Source organism: Staurois parvus, unplaced genomic scaffold (genome assembly GCF_062004578.1).
Source record: "Staurois parvus isolate SC_StPar_1 unplaced genomic scaffold, SC_StPar_1.0 ptg000445l, whole genome shotgun sequence".
Taxonomy (NCBI): domain Eukaryota; kingdom Metazoa; phylum Chordata; class Amphibia; order Anura; family Ranidae; genus Staurois; species Staurois parvus.
Window position 1 is genome coordinate 6317800 of NW_028318241.1, and position 19214 is coordinate 6337013.

At 42.8% G+C, this 19214-nt stretch overlaps 1 protein-coding gene across 1 annotated transcript in view; it reads right to left on the reverse strand.

Annotated features, from left to right (window-relative positions):
* The window catches only part of LOC149453649 (interleukin-31 receptor subunit alpha-like), a 56290-nt gene extending 40231 nt beyond the window's left edge, over positions 1–16059 (reverse strand). Inside the window, exons 1-2 of the mRNA XM_089688078.1 lie at positions 15950–16059; positions 3028–3093 (exon numbers count right to left, since the gene is read on the reverse strand). Of these exons, the coding sequence (XP_089544204.1) occupies positions 3028–3079 (52 nt within the window). The 5' untranslated portion in view covers positions 3080–3093; positions 15950–16059. The remainder of the gene's footprint in view (positions 1–3027; positions 3094–15949) is intronic.
* Positions 16060–19214: the final 3155 nt, after the last annotated feature.

A 19214-nucleotide genomic window follows, 5' to 3' on the forward strand; every position in this document is an offset into this window, starting at 1 on the left:
TTTTAGGAAAGTTGACACTTTTACAATCATCTAGAAAGCCAGTATGGTATTTTCTGCCTAACATTCATAAGCATTTGGACACACAGTTGTTTCTTCTTGTGACTCTTTAACAGAATTTAAAAATGTTTGGATTATTTGTAAATACCTATTTGATCCAATCAGCTTCATTGAATGACTGATTTATTTCAAAGATTGAATAATTTGTTTTGTAGAAGACAAGTTTGTGACAACTGATTAACCTTTATAACCATATTCCACATAGGGAGGTTGTTAGAACAATTGAGCAGATATTTAAATGAAGTAGAGAGTTTGTGGAGTATACAGAGTTTGTTTGTAACTGTTTAATCTTTGTGCTTGAAAGCAGTTTTTTTTGTACAAGGCTTGGTTCAATCAGCAGATTGGCAATGTCAGCACATTGGACTTTGGTGGAAATGCTGTTTTCTTCTCTGATCCGAGAATTAACATTGAAGAAAGTGGATTGGTAACTATGGAATATAGGCAGGAGACAACATCAAACCCTCTGCTAAAATACAGGAGTTACCAGCCTCTTCATGTAAAACAAGCAGGGTGTATTTACCACAAGGCAAACAAGGCACTTGCCTAGGGTGGCATTTTTCATGGGGGCAGCAGCATTTTTCATGGGGGACAGCACCGTCCCCCAAAAGTAGGAAGGAAGAAGGGACACACGCAGCCCCGGGACCAGGTGGGATCTGAGAGAGGCTGCGGGCTGCTTGATGGTATATGCAGAGCTTGACTCTTGTTTCCGGGGATGTCCGGAGCTGTGAAGGTAAGTGTCTTATCTCTTGCTGGGGTGGGTTGCCAGTGTATGGGGGGTGGTGGTAGTGGAAGGCTCTCTCGGCTGAGGGTGTTGGGGGCTGGGGTGTTGTTGATCAATGTCAGGGTCTCTCCGGGGGGGGAGGGGTGCCAATTTTTGTGTTGCCTAGGGCAGCAGGCAACCTAAATACACCACTGAAAACAAGTCCTTCTATATTATTATTATTATTATTATACAGTATTTATAAAGCGCCAATAGTTCGCTCAGCGCTGTACATTACAAAGGGGGACAAAACATGTGACAGAACAATACCAATACAGTGCAAAACATGAGGGGATTGAGGGCCCTGCTCTTTGGAGCTATATGGTCAATTTGTGAGACTGAAACTAAATAATAAATGGGAGAAGACATTTTTATGCAACCTAGAGATCTACTTTGGAGATTAGAAAACAGAGGATATGACAGAAAGGAAGTGAATAAGGAACTGATAAAGCAAGTAGCCTACATAAGAGGGATCTGATTGATAATTAAAAGGGAAAGATGGTAAAAGGATGGTCAATTTTTCTTTCCTTTCAAATTTTCACCTATGGCAGATTGTATTAAATGGGTTATACGTAAGGACTGGCAAATAGCGCAACAGGATGAGAGGTTAAAAATTGGAAAATATCCTAGTATAGTTTTTAGACAGAAAAGGACTAAAAGTAATTGAATATTAGAGGCTCATCCTGTTAGCAATTATTAATTTTGCAGTGTAGTATTTTTCTATACATGATTAGGGATAAAAAAAATAAAATTAGGTGGATAGACTGTATACACTGCTTAAACAAATTAATAGTTTGTAGAACTGATATATTGTATGATTTGTTGAAGTGTATACTTATACATTGGAAAACACTAAAAATGCTTAAAGATTGCATCAAGGAGCACCCAAGATCAATGAAAACAGAGCCCTGTGATTTATTATTCATATTCAGAACATATTCAGAACATCCATGGCAGTAATTTTAAGGATAATAGAGTTATTGGTCTGAAAACAGTGAATATTAAAAGAGGGGGGGGGGGGACTCCTGAGAAAATGCTATTGCAGGATAAAGCACAACTGATATCTTGTACAAGAGCAATTGGCTATTTGGGATTTAATGATTGTAACAGGTTAAATATCTGCCTGTAATAGTTATTAAATCCTTCAAATGAAAAGGTTATTTTTTAATTGATGAAATTTATACATGATTGTGCTTAGCCTGAGTAAATAGATGTTAATCACCTAGGGAGATTAAATAGGATTGATTTTGTATTAGTTAAAAAGGATGATTCTCCCACAGTGATTGTATCCTTGAGAAAGAACGAGTTTGTTCATGGTCATTAATCGTGAAACGTTACGCAAAACAATTTACCTTTTCTTCTGAAATTTTCCTGAAAAATAGCAGTGCACTTCCTCTGTATGCGATCCTGTGCAATCCTGTGCTTTGAATCTCATTTGTATATCCACAGTGCGAGATCTAGGGAACTGCTGACTTTGATTTCTAGTGTTATGAGATTTGATATCACTACTGTGCTGCTCACTGACCTTCTTGCTGGAGGCTTTAACATGAGAAAGCAAGCCTTGCCTCTACCAAGATGGCCGCTTCCACACAAAGACAGTGCAGAACAAAACATGGTAAATCAGTAATACTGTAGAATACTCACAGAAAGTCCACAGACAATGCTGGTGATTAAACATTTGCCCTCTGCCTGCCTTTCCCAAGGTTAGTTTCTCTGTAATTCTTCCAGCAACAAAAAAGGGATACTTGGTTTGCATAAACTGCAATACATTTTCAAGTTGACCAGCTACATCTAAATGACGTCTCTGTGGTCAGCCCCTACTCTACCAGCTATATATCAAGCACTCACATTTACCTAACGAACGTTAACGGACATAGTTATAAACTGACACAAATGTAAGAGAGCTACAGAACTAAGTCTAGTCACTGACCTCTTTTCATTATATAGTACTAAGCAGATTAGAGACCAGATGTAGTTTTGTAGTTTGCGGGTCAAGTCAACACTTACATAAGATTATGTACAGATCCCTTCTAGGAACTGGCCAGCACCAAGTGCGGCATTGTGGGGTCCTAGGGAGAGAGTCCCATGAACTGACATCAGGTATTTACCAGAGCATCTGATTGCAATTTGGGCAACAGAGAATCATTCAGAAGTTAAGTACTACTTTCATTTAAAAAAAGACAAGAATATAAAATAAAATATTAAAATACCGGCTAATAGTAGCTTCACCGCCATGACTAAAATCCAGGGTGTGCCGAACATCTTTAATTTAGCCTCTGTAAAGAAAAGGGATATATAAAATTAAAGGAAATACAGAATTTTTCTACTCATAAAATTATTTTCAATGAGTCATTGAAAGACAAAGCTTTTAAATGGAAATCAATCAGTGGATTAAACTGCCTATAGGATTTTTTACTTATTAGTACAATCAGAGCCTGTGCAAGGATTTTTTCTACTCAGGCAAAGGTGCATTTTGCCGCCCTTCCACAACAGCATCGTGTAATGAGCAAGTGAGGCAAATTAAAGCTTCCACGCTGTGCCTGCTAGGAGAGAAAGGGCAGTGTTAGGGCACAAAAGACAGGCATTTTAACCATCTGTGTCTCGGATCCATTTTTTAAATGCTTTACATTTTTTTTTTACATGTTTTAAAAATCATTTTAGGCCTGAAAATTACTTAAAACCTTGTAAACATTAAATATTTTCTGAGCAGACATTGTAGAGAATAAAATGTTAGTACTTCCAATTTTTTGTGTTAAATGATATTAGTTAAATGATTTATGAAATATAAAATTTCAGTAAAAAATACACTAAAGCAAATTTTAGGCTGAACCAATTTTTTTGACAAATCTAAAAGATGAGGTTGTGCCGAGTAAATAGATACCAAACATGTCAAACCTTAAAAAAAATAATAATAATAAATTCAACCCCCCGCAAAAAAAATTTAGAGCCCCTCTCCTGCCACACACAAATGCATGCTTTTGGGTAGCTATGTACAAAAATGGTGATTGACCTCAGCGCATGCCGGAGTGAAAGCAAGAATTCTGGCACCAGAACTCCTGCATAATACTAAACTGTTGACCTGTAGGGGCTTTGCGTGTGTGCGCTCATGAAACAGCTGAAAACTTCAGTACCCTATATTTTTTCCATAGGCAATGTATTATAAGTCCCCTACAGGTTATCTCTTTAGGGTTATACAGGAGCTCTGGTACTAGAATTATTGCTTTCACTAACATGTGTAGGGCAATCGTAGGCACCAAAGAGCGTGCGTTTTAGTTTCTGCCCTTCACCAGAAGACATTGTGCTCCCCACTCTATTCAGCTCCTTCTCACCCTAAGGATATCCTTTTACATACCTTAGATGTTGTCAGGGCTAATGGGCTTTACCTTCAAGCTACTTTTTCCTTCCATCAGACCGATTCCATGTTGGTTATGTTCGATGGTCTATACAAGGAACTTGCTGCTTCTCCTGCTACTATCTCTAGATATATTCAACAAACTGACTCAGGCTTACGAAATTAGATGTTCTTTTTAACTGTAACTGTTCATTCTACTAGGTTGGTCAATTCTTCTTGAGCATGCCATCATTATGCTTTGGTCTTGTAAGGTTGTGACCTGGTCCTCTGTACATACCCTCACTAAATTATATAAAGGTAGTTGTGGTAGCATTGGCCAATTCTAGCTTTGGCTGAAAAGTTCTACAGGCTGAAGTATAATTTTTTCCTTGTGGTGTGTGGGCTCGCCATGTTTTTCAGTATTTTGATGTAATAAATTAAAAACAAAAAAAAACAGCACTTCTTGCAAAAAAAAAAAAAAAGTGAAAACAGTTGTCTGAAGTATCTATGTAGCCGAGCTCTTGGCCAGCTGGTGTAGAGTGAGGAGTAGTGTGCTCGGGCTCCAGCATCCCACTATCTAACCAGGTGTGTCAGAGGGGACAGAGCAGTGCACCAAGTTGTGGCCGAACACAGAACTCGTCATGCCAAGCGGATCCCTCAGGCGTAAGCACCACATATACTGTATGTATAGGCTAAGGAGATGCTTTTGTGACACCTTGCTATCTGAAAAGGCTAATCTTTTGCTTACCACGTAAACAATTACTTTTGTTCAGTCTTCTCAGAAATAAATTATACTAACAATAAGTTGAGAAATCATATTGATTCTATTAATGATGGTTAATTTTTAGTATTTTTGGAGAAAGAGGTAGCAGAAGAACTGGCTCAGATAAAGTGTTACTAAATCCAAAACAGTAAAATCAGTCTGTATATGCAGTAAAGCATGCTTGTTATACTCACTGTGGAACCTAAGGGGTTAATCCCCTGCATACTGTAAAAGTGTTGTGTGATCCTAATTTCTCTGATCCTCCCCTTATCTCCTAATAAGACATATCGCATGGAGACACTCTGCACATGCTCAGTTTAGTGTGTATTGCTAAAGAGTTTTTTTTTCCTTGGGAGAGTGCATGTGATCAGCACAGTGCCAATCAGCACTGTCAAGACACAGGTCAGGTGTTTTGCATCCTCCTAAAGCAGAAAGAAAACTCCTCCTACAAGCTTTAACCAGTGATCTGCTGAACACTGATAGTCACAAGACTGCTCTAACTGCTGATGAGAATTAGGTTATTTAGCAGTGGATATTTACTAAAATAATTGCATTTCCATTTTCTGTGTACTGTGGGAGACCAGATATAGTGAATGCAGGGTCCGGGGTTTAGTAACACTTTAAAGATTAATAAAGTAATGGGCCCTGATGGTATTCAACTCAGAGTTCTAAGAGAACTTTAAGGTATACAGTAGTTGTTGTACCATTAACTGATCTTTTTAATCAATCTCTTCTAGCAGGAGATGTTCCCCATGACTGGCGGACAGCTAATATTGTACCTATCCACAAGAAGTGCAGCAAGTTAGAAGCTGGCAATTACAGGCCAGTGAGTTTAACATCAGTTGTAGTCAAGTTAATGGAGTCACTACTATCAAGAAGGATCATTGAGCTCTTAAAAACACACAACTTGCTGGATCCAAGGCAGCATGGCTTTACTGAGGGCAGATCATATCAGACTAATTTGATTGGATTTTTTACTATATTATCAATGTTTTGGACCAGGGTGGTGATGTGGACATAGCATATCTTGATTTCAGTAAGGCATTGGATACAGTTCCACATAATGATTTAATACAAACGTTGTACAAGCTAGGGGTTAGCCCTTGGGTGGTTCAGTGGATATGTATCTGGCTAAAGGATAGATAGCAGAATGTGGTTGTAAATGGGGTTAACTCATAAAAAAGAGCAGGACCTAGTATAGAGCCTTTTGGTACACCACTAATGACTGGTATATTTAATCTATATGTAAGTGATATAACTTAAGGTTTGTAGAGTAAGGTATGTCTTTTTGCTGATGACACAAAGGTGTGCAATAGGGTTGATATCCCTGGAGGTGTATGCAACATGGAACATGATTTGGTATTGCTGAAAAATTGGTCAAAAAAGTGGAAATTACAGTTCAATGTTTCTAAATGTAAAATAATGCACATAGGGAAAAATAATCCCTTGAGAGAGTACAACATTGGGGGTACCGTGTTGGCCAGCACTTCAGAGAAAAAAAGGACTTGGGGGTACTTATTTCAGATGATTACAAAATGAGCAAACAGTATGGCCAGGCAGTGGGGAATGCAAATAGAATTCTAGGATGCATCACTAGAGGGGTCACCAGCAGGAGGAAGGAGGTCCTGATTCCCCTGTATAGATCTTTAGTTATCACTAGAGGGGTCACCAGCAGGAGGAAGGAGGTCCTGATTCTCCTATATAGATCTTTAGTTATCACTAGAAGGGTCAGCAGCAGGAGGAAGGAGGTCCCGATTCCTTTATATCAGCGGTTCTCAACCTGGGGGTCGCGACCCCTTTGGGGGTCGAACGACCATTTCCCAGGGGTCGCCTAAGACCATCGGAAAACACATATTTCCGATGGTCTTAGGAACTGAGACACCGCTCCTCCGTCTCAGGCGATGTGTGGGCGGGATGATACGCTGCTCCTGTCACCTGGCCACACCTCCGGGATCGCTCAGCAGCTCCGCCTCCTCGCCGCTGATTGGCCACCGGAACTGTAGCTCAGGAGAGGCACACAGGCGGCCAATCACCGGCGAGGAGGTGGAGCTTGGAGAGGAGGAGCCGAGCGGCAGCGCGCGTACATCAAAGAAGATCGAGGGAGCTGCCGGAGCGAGTGAAGAGGAGAGCGGCCAGAGAAGGAAGACAGCTGACAGGTAAGTGAGAGAGCGAGCCCAGGCTGGAGCAGGGGTCAGCAAAGTAAGTATCATTGGTGTCAGTGGGAGGAATAGTGCCCCATCATTTGTGTCACTAATACCAATGATGGGGCACTATTCCTCCCCCCACTGACACCAACGATGGGGCACTATTCCTCCCCCCACTGACACCAACGATGGGGCACTATTCCTCCCCCCACTGACACCAACGATGGGGCACTATTCCTCCCCCAACTGACACCAACGATGGGGCACTATTCCTCCCCCCACTGACACCAACGATGGGGCACTATTCCTCCCCCCACTGACACCAACGATGTGGCACTATTCCTCCCCCCACTGACACCAACGATGGGGCACTATTCCTCCCCCCACTGACACCAACGATGGGGCACTATTCCTCCCCCCACTGACACCAACGATGGGGCACTATTCCTCCCCCCACTGACACCAACGATGGGGCACTATTCCTCCCCCCACTAACACCAACGATGGGGCACTATTTCCCCCCCCCTGACCCCAATGATGGGGCACTATTCTCCCCTCCACCACACTGACATCAATGATGGGGCACTATTCCTCCCACTGACACCAATGATGGGGCACTATTCCTCCCCCCACTGACACCAACGATGGGACACTATTTCCCCCCCCGACCCCAATGATGGGGCACTATTCTCCCCTCCACCACACTGACATCAATGATGGGGCACTATTTCTCCCACTGACACCAATGATGGGGCACTATTCCTCCCACTGACACCAATGATGTGGCACTATTCCTCCCACTGACACCAATGATGGGGCACTACTCCCCCCACTGACACCAATGATAGGGCACTACTCCCCCCACTGACACCAATGATGGGGCACTATTCCTCCCACTGACACCAATGATGTGGCACTATTCCTCCCACTGACACCAGTGATGGAGCTCTACTCCTCCCACTGACACCAGTGATGGGGCACTACTCCCCCCACTGACACCAGTGATGGAGCACTATTCCTCCCACTGACACCAACGATGGGGCACTACTCCCCCCACTGACACCAATGATGGGGCACTACTCCTCCCACTGACACCAACGATGGGGCACTATTCCTCCCACTGACACCAATGATGGGGCACTATTCCTCCCACTGACTCCAACGATGGGGCACTATTCCTCCCACTGACACCAACGATGGGGCACTATTCCTCCCACTGACACCAACGATGGGGCACTATTCCTCCCCCCACTGACACCAACGATGGGACACTATTTCCCCCCCCGACCCCAATGATGGGGCACTATTCTCCCCTCCACCACACTGACATCAATGATGGGGCACTATTTCTCCCACTGACACCAATGATGGGGCACTATTCCTCCCACTGACACCAATGATGTGGCACTATTCCTCCCACTGACACCAATGATGGGGCACTACTCCCCCCACTGACACCAATGATGGGGCACTACTCCCCCCACTGACACCAATGATAGGGCACTACTCCCCCCACTGACACCAATGATGGGGCACTATTCCTCCCACTGACACCAATGATGTGGCACTATTCCTCCCACTGACACCAGTGATGGAGCTCTACTCCTCCCACTGACACCAGTGATGGGGCACTACTCCCCCCACTGACACCAGTGATGGAGCACTATTCCTCCCACTGACACCAACGATGGGGCACTACTCCCCCCACTGACACCAATGATGGGGCACTACTCCTCCCACTGACACCAACGATGGGGCACTATTCCTCCCACTGACACCAATGATGGGGCACTATTCCTCCCACTGACTCCAACGATGGGGCACTATTCCTCCCACTGACACCAACGATGGGGCACTATTCCTCCCACTGACACCAACGATGGGGCACTATTCCTCCCGCTGACACCAACGATGGGGCACTATTCCTCCCACTGACACCAACGATGGGGCACTATTCCTCCCACTGACACCAACGATGGGGCACTATTCCTCCCACTGATACCAACGATGGGGCACTATTCCTCCCACTGACACCAACGATGGGGCACTATTCCTCCCACTGATACCAACGATGGGACACTATTCCTCCCACTGACACCAACGATGGGGCACTATTCCTCCCACTGACACCAACGATGGGGCACTATTCCTCCCACTGACACCAACGATGGGGCACTATTCCTCCCACTGACACCAACGATTAGGGCACTATTCCTCCCACTGACACCAGTGATGGGGCACTATTCCTCCCACTGTCACCCGTGATGGGGCACTATTCATCCCACTGACATCAGTGATGGGGCACTATTCCTCCCACTGATACCAACGATGGGGCACTATGCATCCCACTGACACCAGTGATGGGGCACTATTCCTCCCACTGACACCAGTGATGGGGCACTATTCCTCCCACTGACACCAGTGATGGGGCACTATTCATCCCACTGACATCAGTGATGGGGCACTATTCCTCCCACTGATACCAACGATGGGGCACTGTTCCTCCCACTGATACCAATGATGGGGCACTATTCCTCCCACTGACACCAGTGATGGGGCACTATTCATCCCACTGACATCAGTGATGGGGCACTATTCCTCCCACTGATACCAACGATGGGGCACTATTCATCCCACTGACATCAGTGATGGGGCACTACTCCTTCCACTGACACCAATGACATGGCACTACTCCTCCCACTGCAAAATTACAGTTATGAAGTAGCAACGAAAATAATTTTATGGTTGGGGGTCACCACAACATGAGGAACTGTATTAAGGGGTCGCGGCATTAGAAAGGTTGAGAACCACTGCTTTATATAGATCTTTAGTTATCACAAGAGGGGTCAGCAGCAGGAGGAAGGAGGTCCCGATTCCTTTATATAGATCTTTAGTTAGACCTCATTCAGAATACTGTGTCCAGTTCTGGAGACCTCATTTACAAAAAGATATTGATAAGAGAGAATGAGTCCAGAGACGGGTAACAAAAATGGTGAAAGGTCTGGGGGATAAAACATATCAAGAGCGACTTCAGGAACTTAACATGTACAGTCTGGAGGAAAGAAGGGAAAGGGGAGACATGAATACATCCAGGGGATGAATAAGGTTCAGGAGGGCAGTATTTTCAACATGAAACCAAAATCAAGAACACGGTGACATGACTTTAAACTGATTGGGGGAAAGATCAAAACTAATCTCAGAAAGTACTATTTTACTGAAAGAGTAGTTGATGCTTAAAATAAACTTCCAGTAGAGGTAGTGAGTCAGTCATCAGTAAATAGCTTCAAACATGCTTGGGCTAAGTATAGATCTATACTTAGACAAAAAAGTTAACAAAAAAAACCCTTAAAAAAAACACCACTTCTGCTGAAAAATGTTGCCTCGCTCCTTCAAAAACCGCAGCCTTCCAGGAATCCTGCATATCCTTGGAGTCCCATGTACAGGAGAGAAGCTGCAGATCAAAAATTGCTGCCTGCTCCCTGGTCAACCGGCTGTTGCCGCCAAACACAGGGGTTGGGCTGTGCTTGCACAGCAGAAAATACTGGTCACTGTGCATGGGTGCAATGCTCTGCAGGCTTCTGAGAAAAAAAATAAATAAATAAAATGCACATTTTTACTTGCATTTTTTTTTTTTCTTACACAAAAGGTGAAGGTTCTAAGCCAGAGGTGCTCAACGTGTGGTCCTTGGAGCCCTCTGTTGTGGCTGTCGACCTCAAACCGAATACAGGAGTTTTGGTGCACTTTTAGAATGTGCACCACACCCACAAGATATAATAGAAGTCTATGGCAAAGCGCAGCTAACTCGCAGGAAAGCCACAGGTGCACTGCGCTGCACCCACAGTGCTGGTAAACTGAAGCACATCAGTGTAAACGCAACCTTATAGGAAACTCATAAAAGAAAGGGCTCATTTACATTTGTGTTTGGGGGGGGGGGTTGTTTTTTACCATACCCCTTAACCACCTGTGTAGTGTCAGGGGTAGCAATGGAGACCCTGCGATATGCTCCAGGGGGGCTTGTGGGCCCCCCTGATGCATTCTGTTTTACACTTGAACAGGAGGGGTAGCAGGGGTGGCATATACAGGAACTGATCCTTTTTGTTTTCCTCCTGCAACTGATGATACCCGGCTTCTCCTCTACCTCCCGCCAGCATTCAGTGGCTGCAGGAGGAAAATGTTCATTATGCTATTCAAAATAAAAAAAAATGTGAAATTCTGAACCATTTCATTGTCGGCCATGACCAGTAACCACATCACTTAAATGGCCCTCGTTCTTCAAAAGGTTAAACACCCTGCTTTAAGCCACCCAAAGGAGCTGTCTTCCTAGCTACCTTTTCAGTTTTTTTGGCACCCGACATCCTACTCACTGGCACTGATCTTCAATCAATACCTGTGTCTCTCAATGAACATAAGAGAAACTCTCATTCATTAAAACCAAACTCCAAGATAATGGAAAAACAAAATCATTGCAGTGGGGACCCCTGCATTACATGGGTTAAGTTCTCTTTATGTCTAGGGGTGCTGGAATGAGGAATAAATTCCTACCCTATTCCATGCTCCAGCAGGGTCCCTCCAGCACTGCAATCAGTCCCATGCAGCTGCCACTAAGTCAAATGATGATGCCAAAACTGCACCCACAGACCAGAGCTTAGGGTAGAGAAGAAGAGCGCTGGAGGTGGTTAGTGCAGGGAGCCGGATAATTGACCAAGTCTGCAGTATACTCCTTGACATAACAAGCATTTAATCCTTACAGTGGTAAAGGGCAAGGGGCACTGCAAAGGTGGATTTCTTCATGATCCTGAAGTTGGCCTTTAATAACTTGATTTTGTTATTAAAATGAATTTAAACAGGCATAAATAGTTTCCAAGATGGCAAAACAGAACCATGGATGCCTGGAAGTTCAGGCTGTATATGGGGCCTCAAACGTCGGCCCAAGTCACAATTAGGGATGAGTTCAGATATGTTCAGATAGGAGTCGGAGCCTACCTGAGCTATTCCACCATAAAGCTGATACAGTGGACAGCCAATCATGGGCAGCAGAGCATTCCCTGCCCTGCTTCTGTATGTACACAAGGGGCTAGGGATGCCATCTCATCCCTTTAAAACCAAACATATTACACAGCTTCTGAGGCTAATTCATTGCAGATAAGGCACTGAGTTTATTTACCACTTTAAAAATGGAGCTCCACCCAAAAGAGGAAGCTCTGCTTGTTTTCACCCTTCCCCACCCTCCACTCCCAAGTTTGGCCCTTTTTTGGGGGGAGAGGGGAGCAGGTACCTGGTGTTGACACTCCCACTTCTTGCTCAGTTTGGACCCCCCTCCTGCAGTCTTCTGGGACACTTCACAGGTCCCAGAAGACTACGGGACCAATCACAAGGTGCAGCGTGACTTGAGCATGCGCAGTAGGAAAACAGCTGTGAAGTCGCAAGGCTTCGCTTCTGGTTTACCTTTCTCGCAATGCCAGCATCGGGAACCCAGAGGCTAGTGAGGAACTAGCCCAGTTGACAATTGTGCTGGATCCCTGGACAGGTAAGTGCCCTTATATTAAAGTGTTACTAAACCCACAACAGTAAAATCATTCTGTATATGCAGTAAAGCGTGCTTGTTATACTCCCTGTGAAACTTAAGGGGTTAATCCTCTGCATTGTTTAAAAATGCCGTTTGATCCTGACTTCTCTGATCCTTCCCTTTTTCCAGTGTCTCCCTCTTATCTCCTGATAAGACATTGTGTGGAGACACTTTGCTCAGTTTGGTGTGTATTTCTAGAGAGGTTTTTTTTCTTGGGAGAGTGCATGTGAAGCACAAGGCCAATCAGCACTGTCCAGACAGAGTTCAGGGGTTCTGCATCCTCCTAAAGCAGAAAGAAAACTCCTCCTACAAGCTTTACCAGTGATCTGCTAGACACTGAAAGAAGTCACAAGAGTGCTCTAACTGCTGATAAGAAAAGATATTTAGCAGTTAATATTTACTAAAATAATTGCACTTCCATGTTCTGTGGGAGATCAGATACTAGTGAATGCAGGGTCCTGGGTTTAGTAACACTATAAAAGTCAGCAGCTACAGTATTTGCTTCTGACTTTTAATTTTTTTGGGGGGGAGCCTGGAACTCCTCTTTAAATCAGCCACAGAACCTGTGTAATATGTGTTCAGTTTTAAAGGGATGAGATGACAACCCTCCAAAGGCATGTATACATGTGGCCATGTAGCAAAGAATGTCTTTGCTCCCTATACTGCAAGTGGTTGTCTGCTTTGACAGCTTCCTTGCCAGGTTGTGACAGGTGGACGTGTCCAAACATCCCTGAGCTCATACCTGTTCATAATCAACCCAACCTCTGTAATCAAATTGTTAAATGTCAGAGTCTTCTCTGCTCATTACAGAGTTTAAGTTGACCGTGAATCAGGCAAAGGTATAAATGAGCATTAGAAGATGCACTATTAAAGCAGAACTTCACTCTCTCAATCAACATGGACTATTTTTAACCCTTATGCTGCTAGCATTAGTGAATAGATAGGAAAGTATATTATATTTACTTGTTTTAAACTTTTTTTTTTTTTTAGTTACTGCCTGGTTTCCATGCCTAGGCAAATGATGTCATACATCCCAGGAGTCTTCAGGAGGGGTTTTCTCAGCTAAGGCAGATGGATTGCAGATCCCAGGAAGTTCTTCTGCCCTTGCTCAAGATGGCAGCTGCCAGAATTCCTAGAAGGGTGTTTTTAAAAGTGATTTCTCAGTAAAATAAAGCACGGAGACAGGGATGTGGAAGTTTGCTTTGAATATTAAAAATGAATTAAATAGTGTTTTTGTTTTGCGATGCTTAGGTGCAGTGTAGTTCCTCTTTAAGAGAGAATGACTTTAGGAGACAGGACCAAAAAGAAATGTGCTCCTGTTTTTTACTCTTGTACATTAAAAGAGTGCAGTAAGAAACTATGAGTGAACATAGTGGATTGTCAGAAACATCTATTTTAGTTAAACACAAAATAAAGGTTAAGCTTTATACAATTTGGGGATGAAGGTTTGGGCTGCATGTCCTTATCAACCAAGCTAAATTCTTGGGGACTTGCAAGACTAAAATTATTTCCTTGTGATATAGGAATGTGTGGGGGGAACACATGGGAGTCTATTTATAAAACATTCCTTGGATAAATGTCACACAAATTCAGACAGACTGGACAAATTTTTCCTGTAATTTCTGTAAAAGATTAATTCATATTACCATTGGCTGTATCTAGTCAGCTCATCTTCTTTTAGTAAAAGCCAGAAAGTGGTGCTAGTCCACAGATAAATCCTGTCTTGTTTATGATGCTGGGACTATTAGTGGTTCAGGCTTTGCTCATCACAGTTTGGCAACATAGAAATGCACCATGGCCCTGGAAACGGTATAGTACCTTGTGGCTAACTACCATGTTGTACTACATGCCAAGGTAAATGCCTAATGCAGGATCCAGTGCCCAAAGTAAACATTATGGGCTAGTAGTCCAGGTACAGTCCCCAAAGTACACACCAAGGATAACTGATGAATACTGTTAGATAGACCAGGACAGTAGGAAGTCAGATCTTGATCGAAGTTTCAGAGAAAAAAATGAATGCTAAAATACAAAAAATTCTCCAGGTCCGTCAACAACAGAAACCGCACATTAGGGAAAACCTCTGGCTTCTGTTGAACAGGCCCGTCCAACAAAAAGACAGCCCCGTTCAGCAAACAGACAGCCCAATCCACCGCCAAGCTATAATAGTGTGTCGGCGGGTGAACGAGAGAGGCCGCCGTTGTCCCTTCAGTGCGGCCGTGTGCAGCGGCCGATCGGGGCTCTCGGCGGTGCTTCCTGCCTGTCGCTGGAACCGTCACTGCTGCTCCTCCTGTTGGCACTGCTTTGGGCACAGCTTGCACAGTGGGAGGTGAGTGGCGGCCGTGGTCTGTGTTAGGTCTATTCAGTCCACGGTCGGTGCTTACCTCCTGCTGTGTGGCCTGGTCATCAACAGGCCGCTCTTCTTCAGCCCGGCCTGGTGTGCCCTATGGCCAGAACAAGCCCGGTGAGGGGGAGAACAAGTTTTCCTTTGCTGGGACTCAGCATGTTTGTTCATTTGTACACAGTGCACAGCTCATCTCTAAGTTGGGGACCTGCCTTAAGGTTGATTTCATCTGAAAGCAGCCACAGCCTCATCCTGGGGCATTGATAAGCACAAGAATGGGAAAGGTACCTCATGTGCAGGGCGTTTGACCCAATTCACACTGCCTGGCGTAGCCCAAGAAGCCCATGGGTTTACAGTCTTGTACTCGGCAAGTAAGGACCGCCTGCCGCCCAGCCCACACACTTTAACCTTTATTGTAAATCAGAACACAAAAAGCAGTAACAAATGGACCTAGATTCCCTACCTCTCAGGCATGGATACTCTTAAGCCAGCCATATATGGATCAAAATTCAACCCATTCAGCAGGGACCAGCTGAATTTAAATCGATGTAGGGGAGCTGTGGTTGTGCAGACGTCGATCTACCGATTCAGATGTGTCAGTTTTTTGCTGCTCATTCAGTGTATTCTGAAGTCTTCCTGTTGCCAGAACAAAAAAAGCTCAGACGGAGGATACCCCTAGCCACCTTGAATGTGTGTAAGGGGGAACTGAGTCGCTGATTAAACAAAAAAAAAAAAACTGATTCATGTACGGGCTGCTTTATGTGGTCTAAACAGTAAGTAAAAAGCACACTCGTAATATCTATACAGTATATACCACAAAGTAAACTCAGATTGTATATACTAGGACATTAACCAATGCGCTCACAACAGGGTTATTGGATCAAAGTGCAGCACATGGTAACCACATTCTAAGACATGGACCGCAAGGCAAATTGTGATGAACAACTTTTGCATTATATTATTGATTTTTAATATAGTAGCACTTACCTGACCAATTCACCTTGACATTTTATTTGCAGAATCAACAGGATTTTGTTCAAGAAGTTTATCTTTTCAAATAGATTTGAGAAAAGGAAATCCTTACTGGTAACATGTTGGTACAGAGTGACTGAGAAATGAGGAAATTACACAAATGCAACAGATTTCAAAATACGTACAGGAAGCAGTAGCAGAGTGCTAGAATTGCATCCTGCACCTTTCTGGGAAGATTTACAAATGAATAACATTGTTACAGACATATACTGGGCAATACCAACACTGATAAATACTTGGCTGTCAAAGCTATGATGGGGTGTTTTATGTAATACCCCATCTATGAGAACAATGTCCTAAACGTAAAAGCAGAACTACTCTATATCTGAACTCCACAAACCAAACACACTATTTATATTATTCAAAGCAGTTTATAGGTTACATTAAAGGTGGAAAAAGTTCTGAAATGATTTATCTTTCTCATTTTTGTACATTACAGAAACATTATACTGGGATGTGTAGGCATTTTATATCCACTGTACAGTTTTGGACAATTTTGCAGTGACTGTAGTAGCACCTGATAACACTGGTAATGGCAACCAGGACACAAATTCAGACTTTGTGCCCGTTCACATATATGTGGATTGGATGCAGTTTGAAACGCATCCAATTCGCATGACATGTAAAGTAACATTGCTTCCTATGGTGCCTGTTCACATATGTCCGGTGCACTGCCAATGCAGATTCAGTGTGGTTTACAAAAAAAAGAGTCCTGTACGATTTCTGAGCAGTGCAGACCAGTTCAGGTGTGGATTACAGGCTATTTACTTCTATAGGAACCTTTTCTAAACCAAACTTGTGAACAGGATAAAATCCTGAGCTGATCGTGTTCTGAAGTTGATGGAAACCCAACATGAACTGGAGAACAGCTACTGTGTCAATTCACTGTGAAATCTAAGCTCCAATTCACACTGTACATGTGTGAATCAGCACTGAAACATACTAGACGACGGTGTACTGGTGTGGCTGGCGATCAGGCTACTGGTGCTGGTAACACTGGCTCTGGTGACACTGTACTGGTGTGGTAGTGATCAGAGCACTCTTGTTGGATTAGACTACTCTGTGACTGGTAGACATGTGCAGAACAAAAAAAAGGGGTTAAATTGATTTTTGGCATTAATTTAGTCTTGTTTATTTTATTTAAAATTCGATCCAAATTTTCCAAATTCAGTCGAATTGAATTAAATTCAACTGAATTTGAAAAATTCAAAATCGGCATTCGAATTCCAATTTATTCTATTAAAAATTTGGAAGACGGTTATATTCTGTTCTATTGTTTTTCCTATTCTTTTATTTTCTATTCTATGCTATTATTTTCTATTGTATTCAAATTTATTCTATTAGAAATTTCACAGATGGTTCTATTCTATTGCATTATCTATTCTGTTCTGACTTTTCGAAAACGGTTATATTCTATTGTTTTTTTCTATTCTATTCTTTTATTTTCTATTCTATTCGCAATTAGAATTTGGATGCTGGTTATATTCTATTATTTTTTCTATCATATGCTTTTCTGTTCTATTCAAATGTATTCCATTCAAAAGTTGGTTATATTCCATTTCTAAAATGTGAATTTCAGAAGACAGTTATATTCTGTTCTGAAGTTTTTTCTATTCTATGCTTTTATTTGCTAATCTATTAGAATTTATTCTATTCGAAATTCAAATTTCCGAAGACATTAAATTATTTTTTCCTATTCTATTATTTTCTATTCTATTAGAATTTAATCTATTCGAAATTCAAATTTTGGAAGACAGTTATATTCTATGTTATTCTATTCCATTCTATTTTAAATTTTCTTTTCTACTCTATTATTTTCTATACTTTTTATTCTGTTCTATTCTGCTCTGTTTTATTCTATTCTTTCTAGTCTATTTCTTTATTTTCTATTCTATAATTTTATTTTCTATTCTCTTCCGTTTTACTCTATTCTTTTCTATTCTATTTTGTTCTATTCTTGTTTTCGAATTTGATCTCATTTTCAAATTCTATTTGAATCAAATTTCAGATGAAATTTTAGTTTTTTTTTATTTCAGATTAGTTTAAATTACTATTGTAATTCAGAAACATCCAAATCTCCAAATAAAAAAAATTAAATTCGGAACAAAACGAACCACACGTCTAGTGACTGGTGTTGATAGTGATCAGGACACTGATGCTAGCTTACACTGGTCTGGTGAGACTGACTGGCATAGTGGCAATCAGGAAAACGGATCTTGGCAGCATTCTGACTGGTGTGACCCATGATCAGGAACACCTGCTGGCTTACACAGATCTAGTGATACTGGGACTAGCGTGTCTAGCGATTAGGAACATTGGTGATCTTACACTGATGTGGTGACACTACAATTGGTGTGTCTAGTGATAAGGAACATTGTACTGGTGTGACCAGCAATCAGAAATGCTGTGTGGCAATGAACAGGAAAACTGTTGAGGGCTTACACTGGTCTGCTGACAATGTGACTGGTGTGATCATCCATCGGGAACAATGTTGATGGCTTACACTGCCTAGTATGGCAATGATTAGGAACACTGTTTCTGCATTACAGTGGTATGGCAACACTGACTGCTGTGTCAGCATTCAAGAACACGGTTGCTGGCTGCACTTGTCTAGCAGCAATCAGTAACACTGTCGCTGGTTTACACTGGTCTGGTGACACTCTGGTTGGCCTACAATGGTCTGGGGACACTTTACTGGTGTAGATAACAATCCTGTATACTGTGGCTAGCTTCACAGATGTGGTGACACTGTACTGCGTGTTGCTAGCAATCAGGGAGACTTTTGGTTGGCTCTCATGATACCATTAAAAAAAAAAAAAAAAAACCCTCTGGTGTAGGGAGGACTTTGTTTCCTCTCACAGACTATCAATGTGCAAAAGGAAATGATGCAGTAGCCTTTGTTTACATTTGTAATTACGCAGCTTTTATGAAGTACAGGACCAATTTAGCTCTGCACCCTGCACTGTTAGCAGTTGTGTCCAATGAACACCCATTGAGCCTGGGTTCACAATGATGCGGTGCAGAACTTGCAGCGGTTTCTGTGCAAATTCTGCACCGCATCACAAATCGCACCCTCTTCATGTGAACTGCTGCGGGTGTGTATGTTCAGTTAACAACACCCCGAAGTCGGTCCGCAAAATGCGGTGCAATGTGCAGAATCAGATCGCATGGATGTGAATACCCACCCAATACAATTCTAGTGCAGACCAAAAAAAGGGTC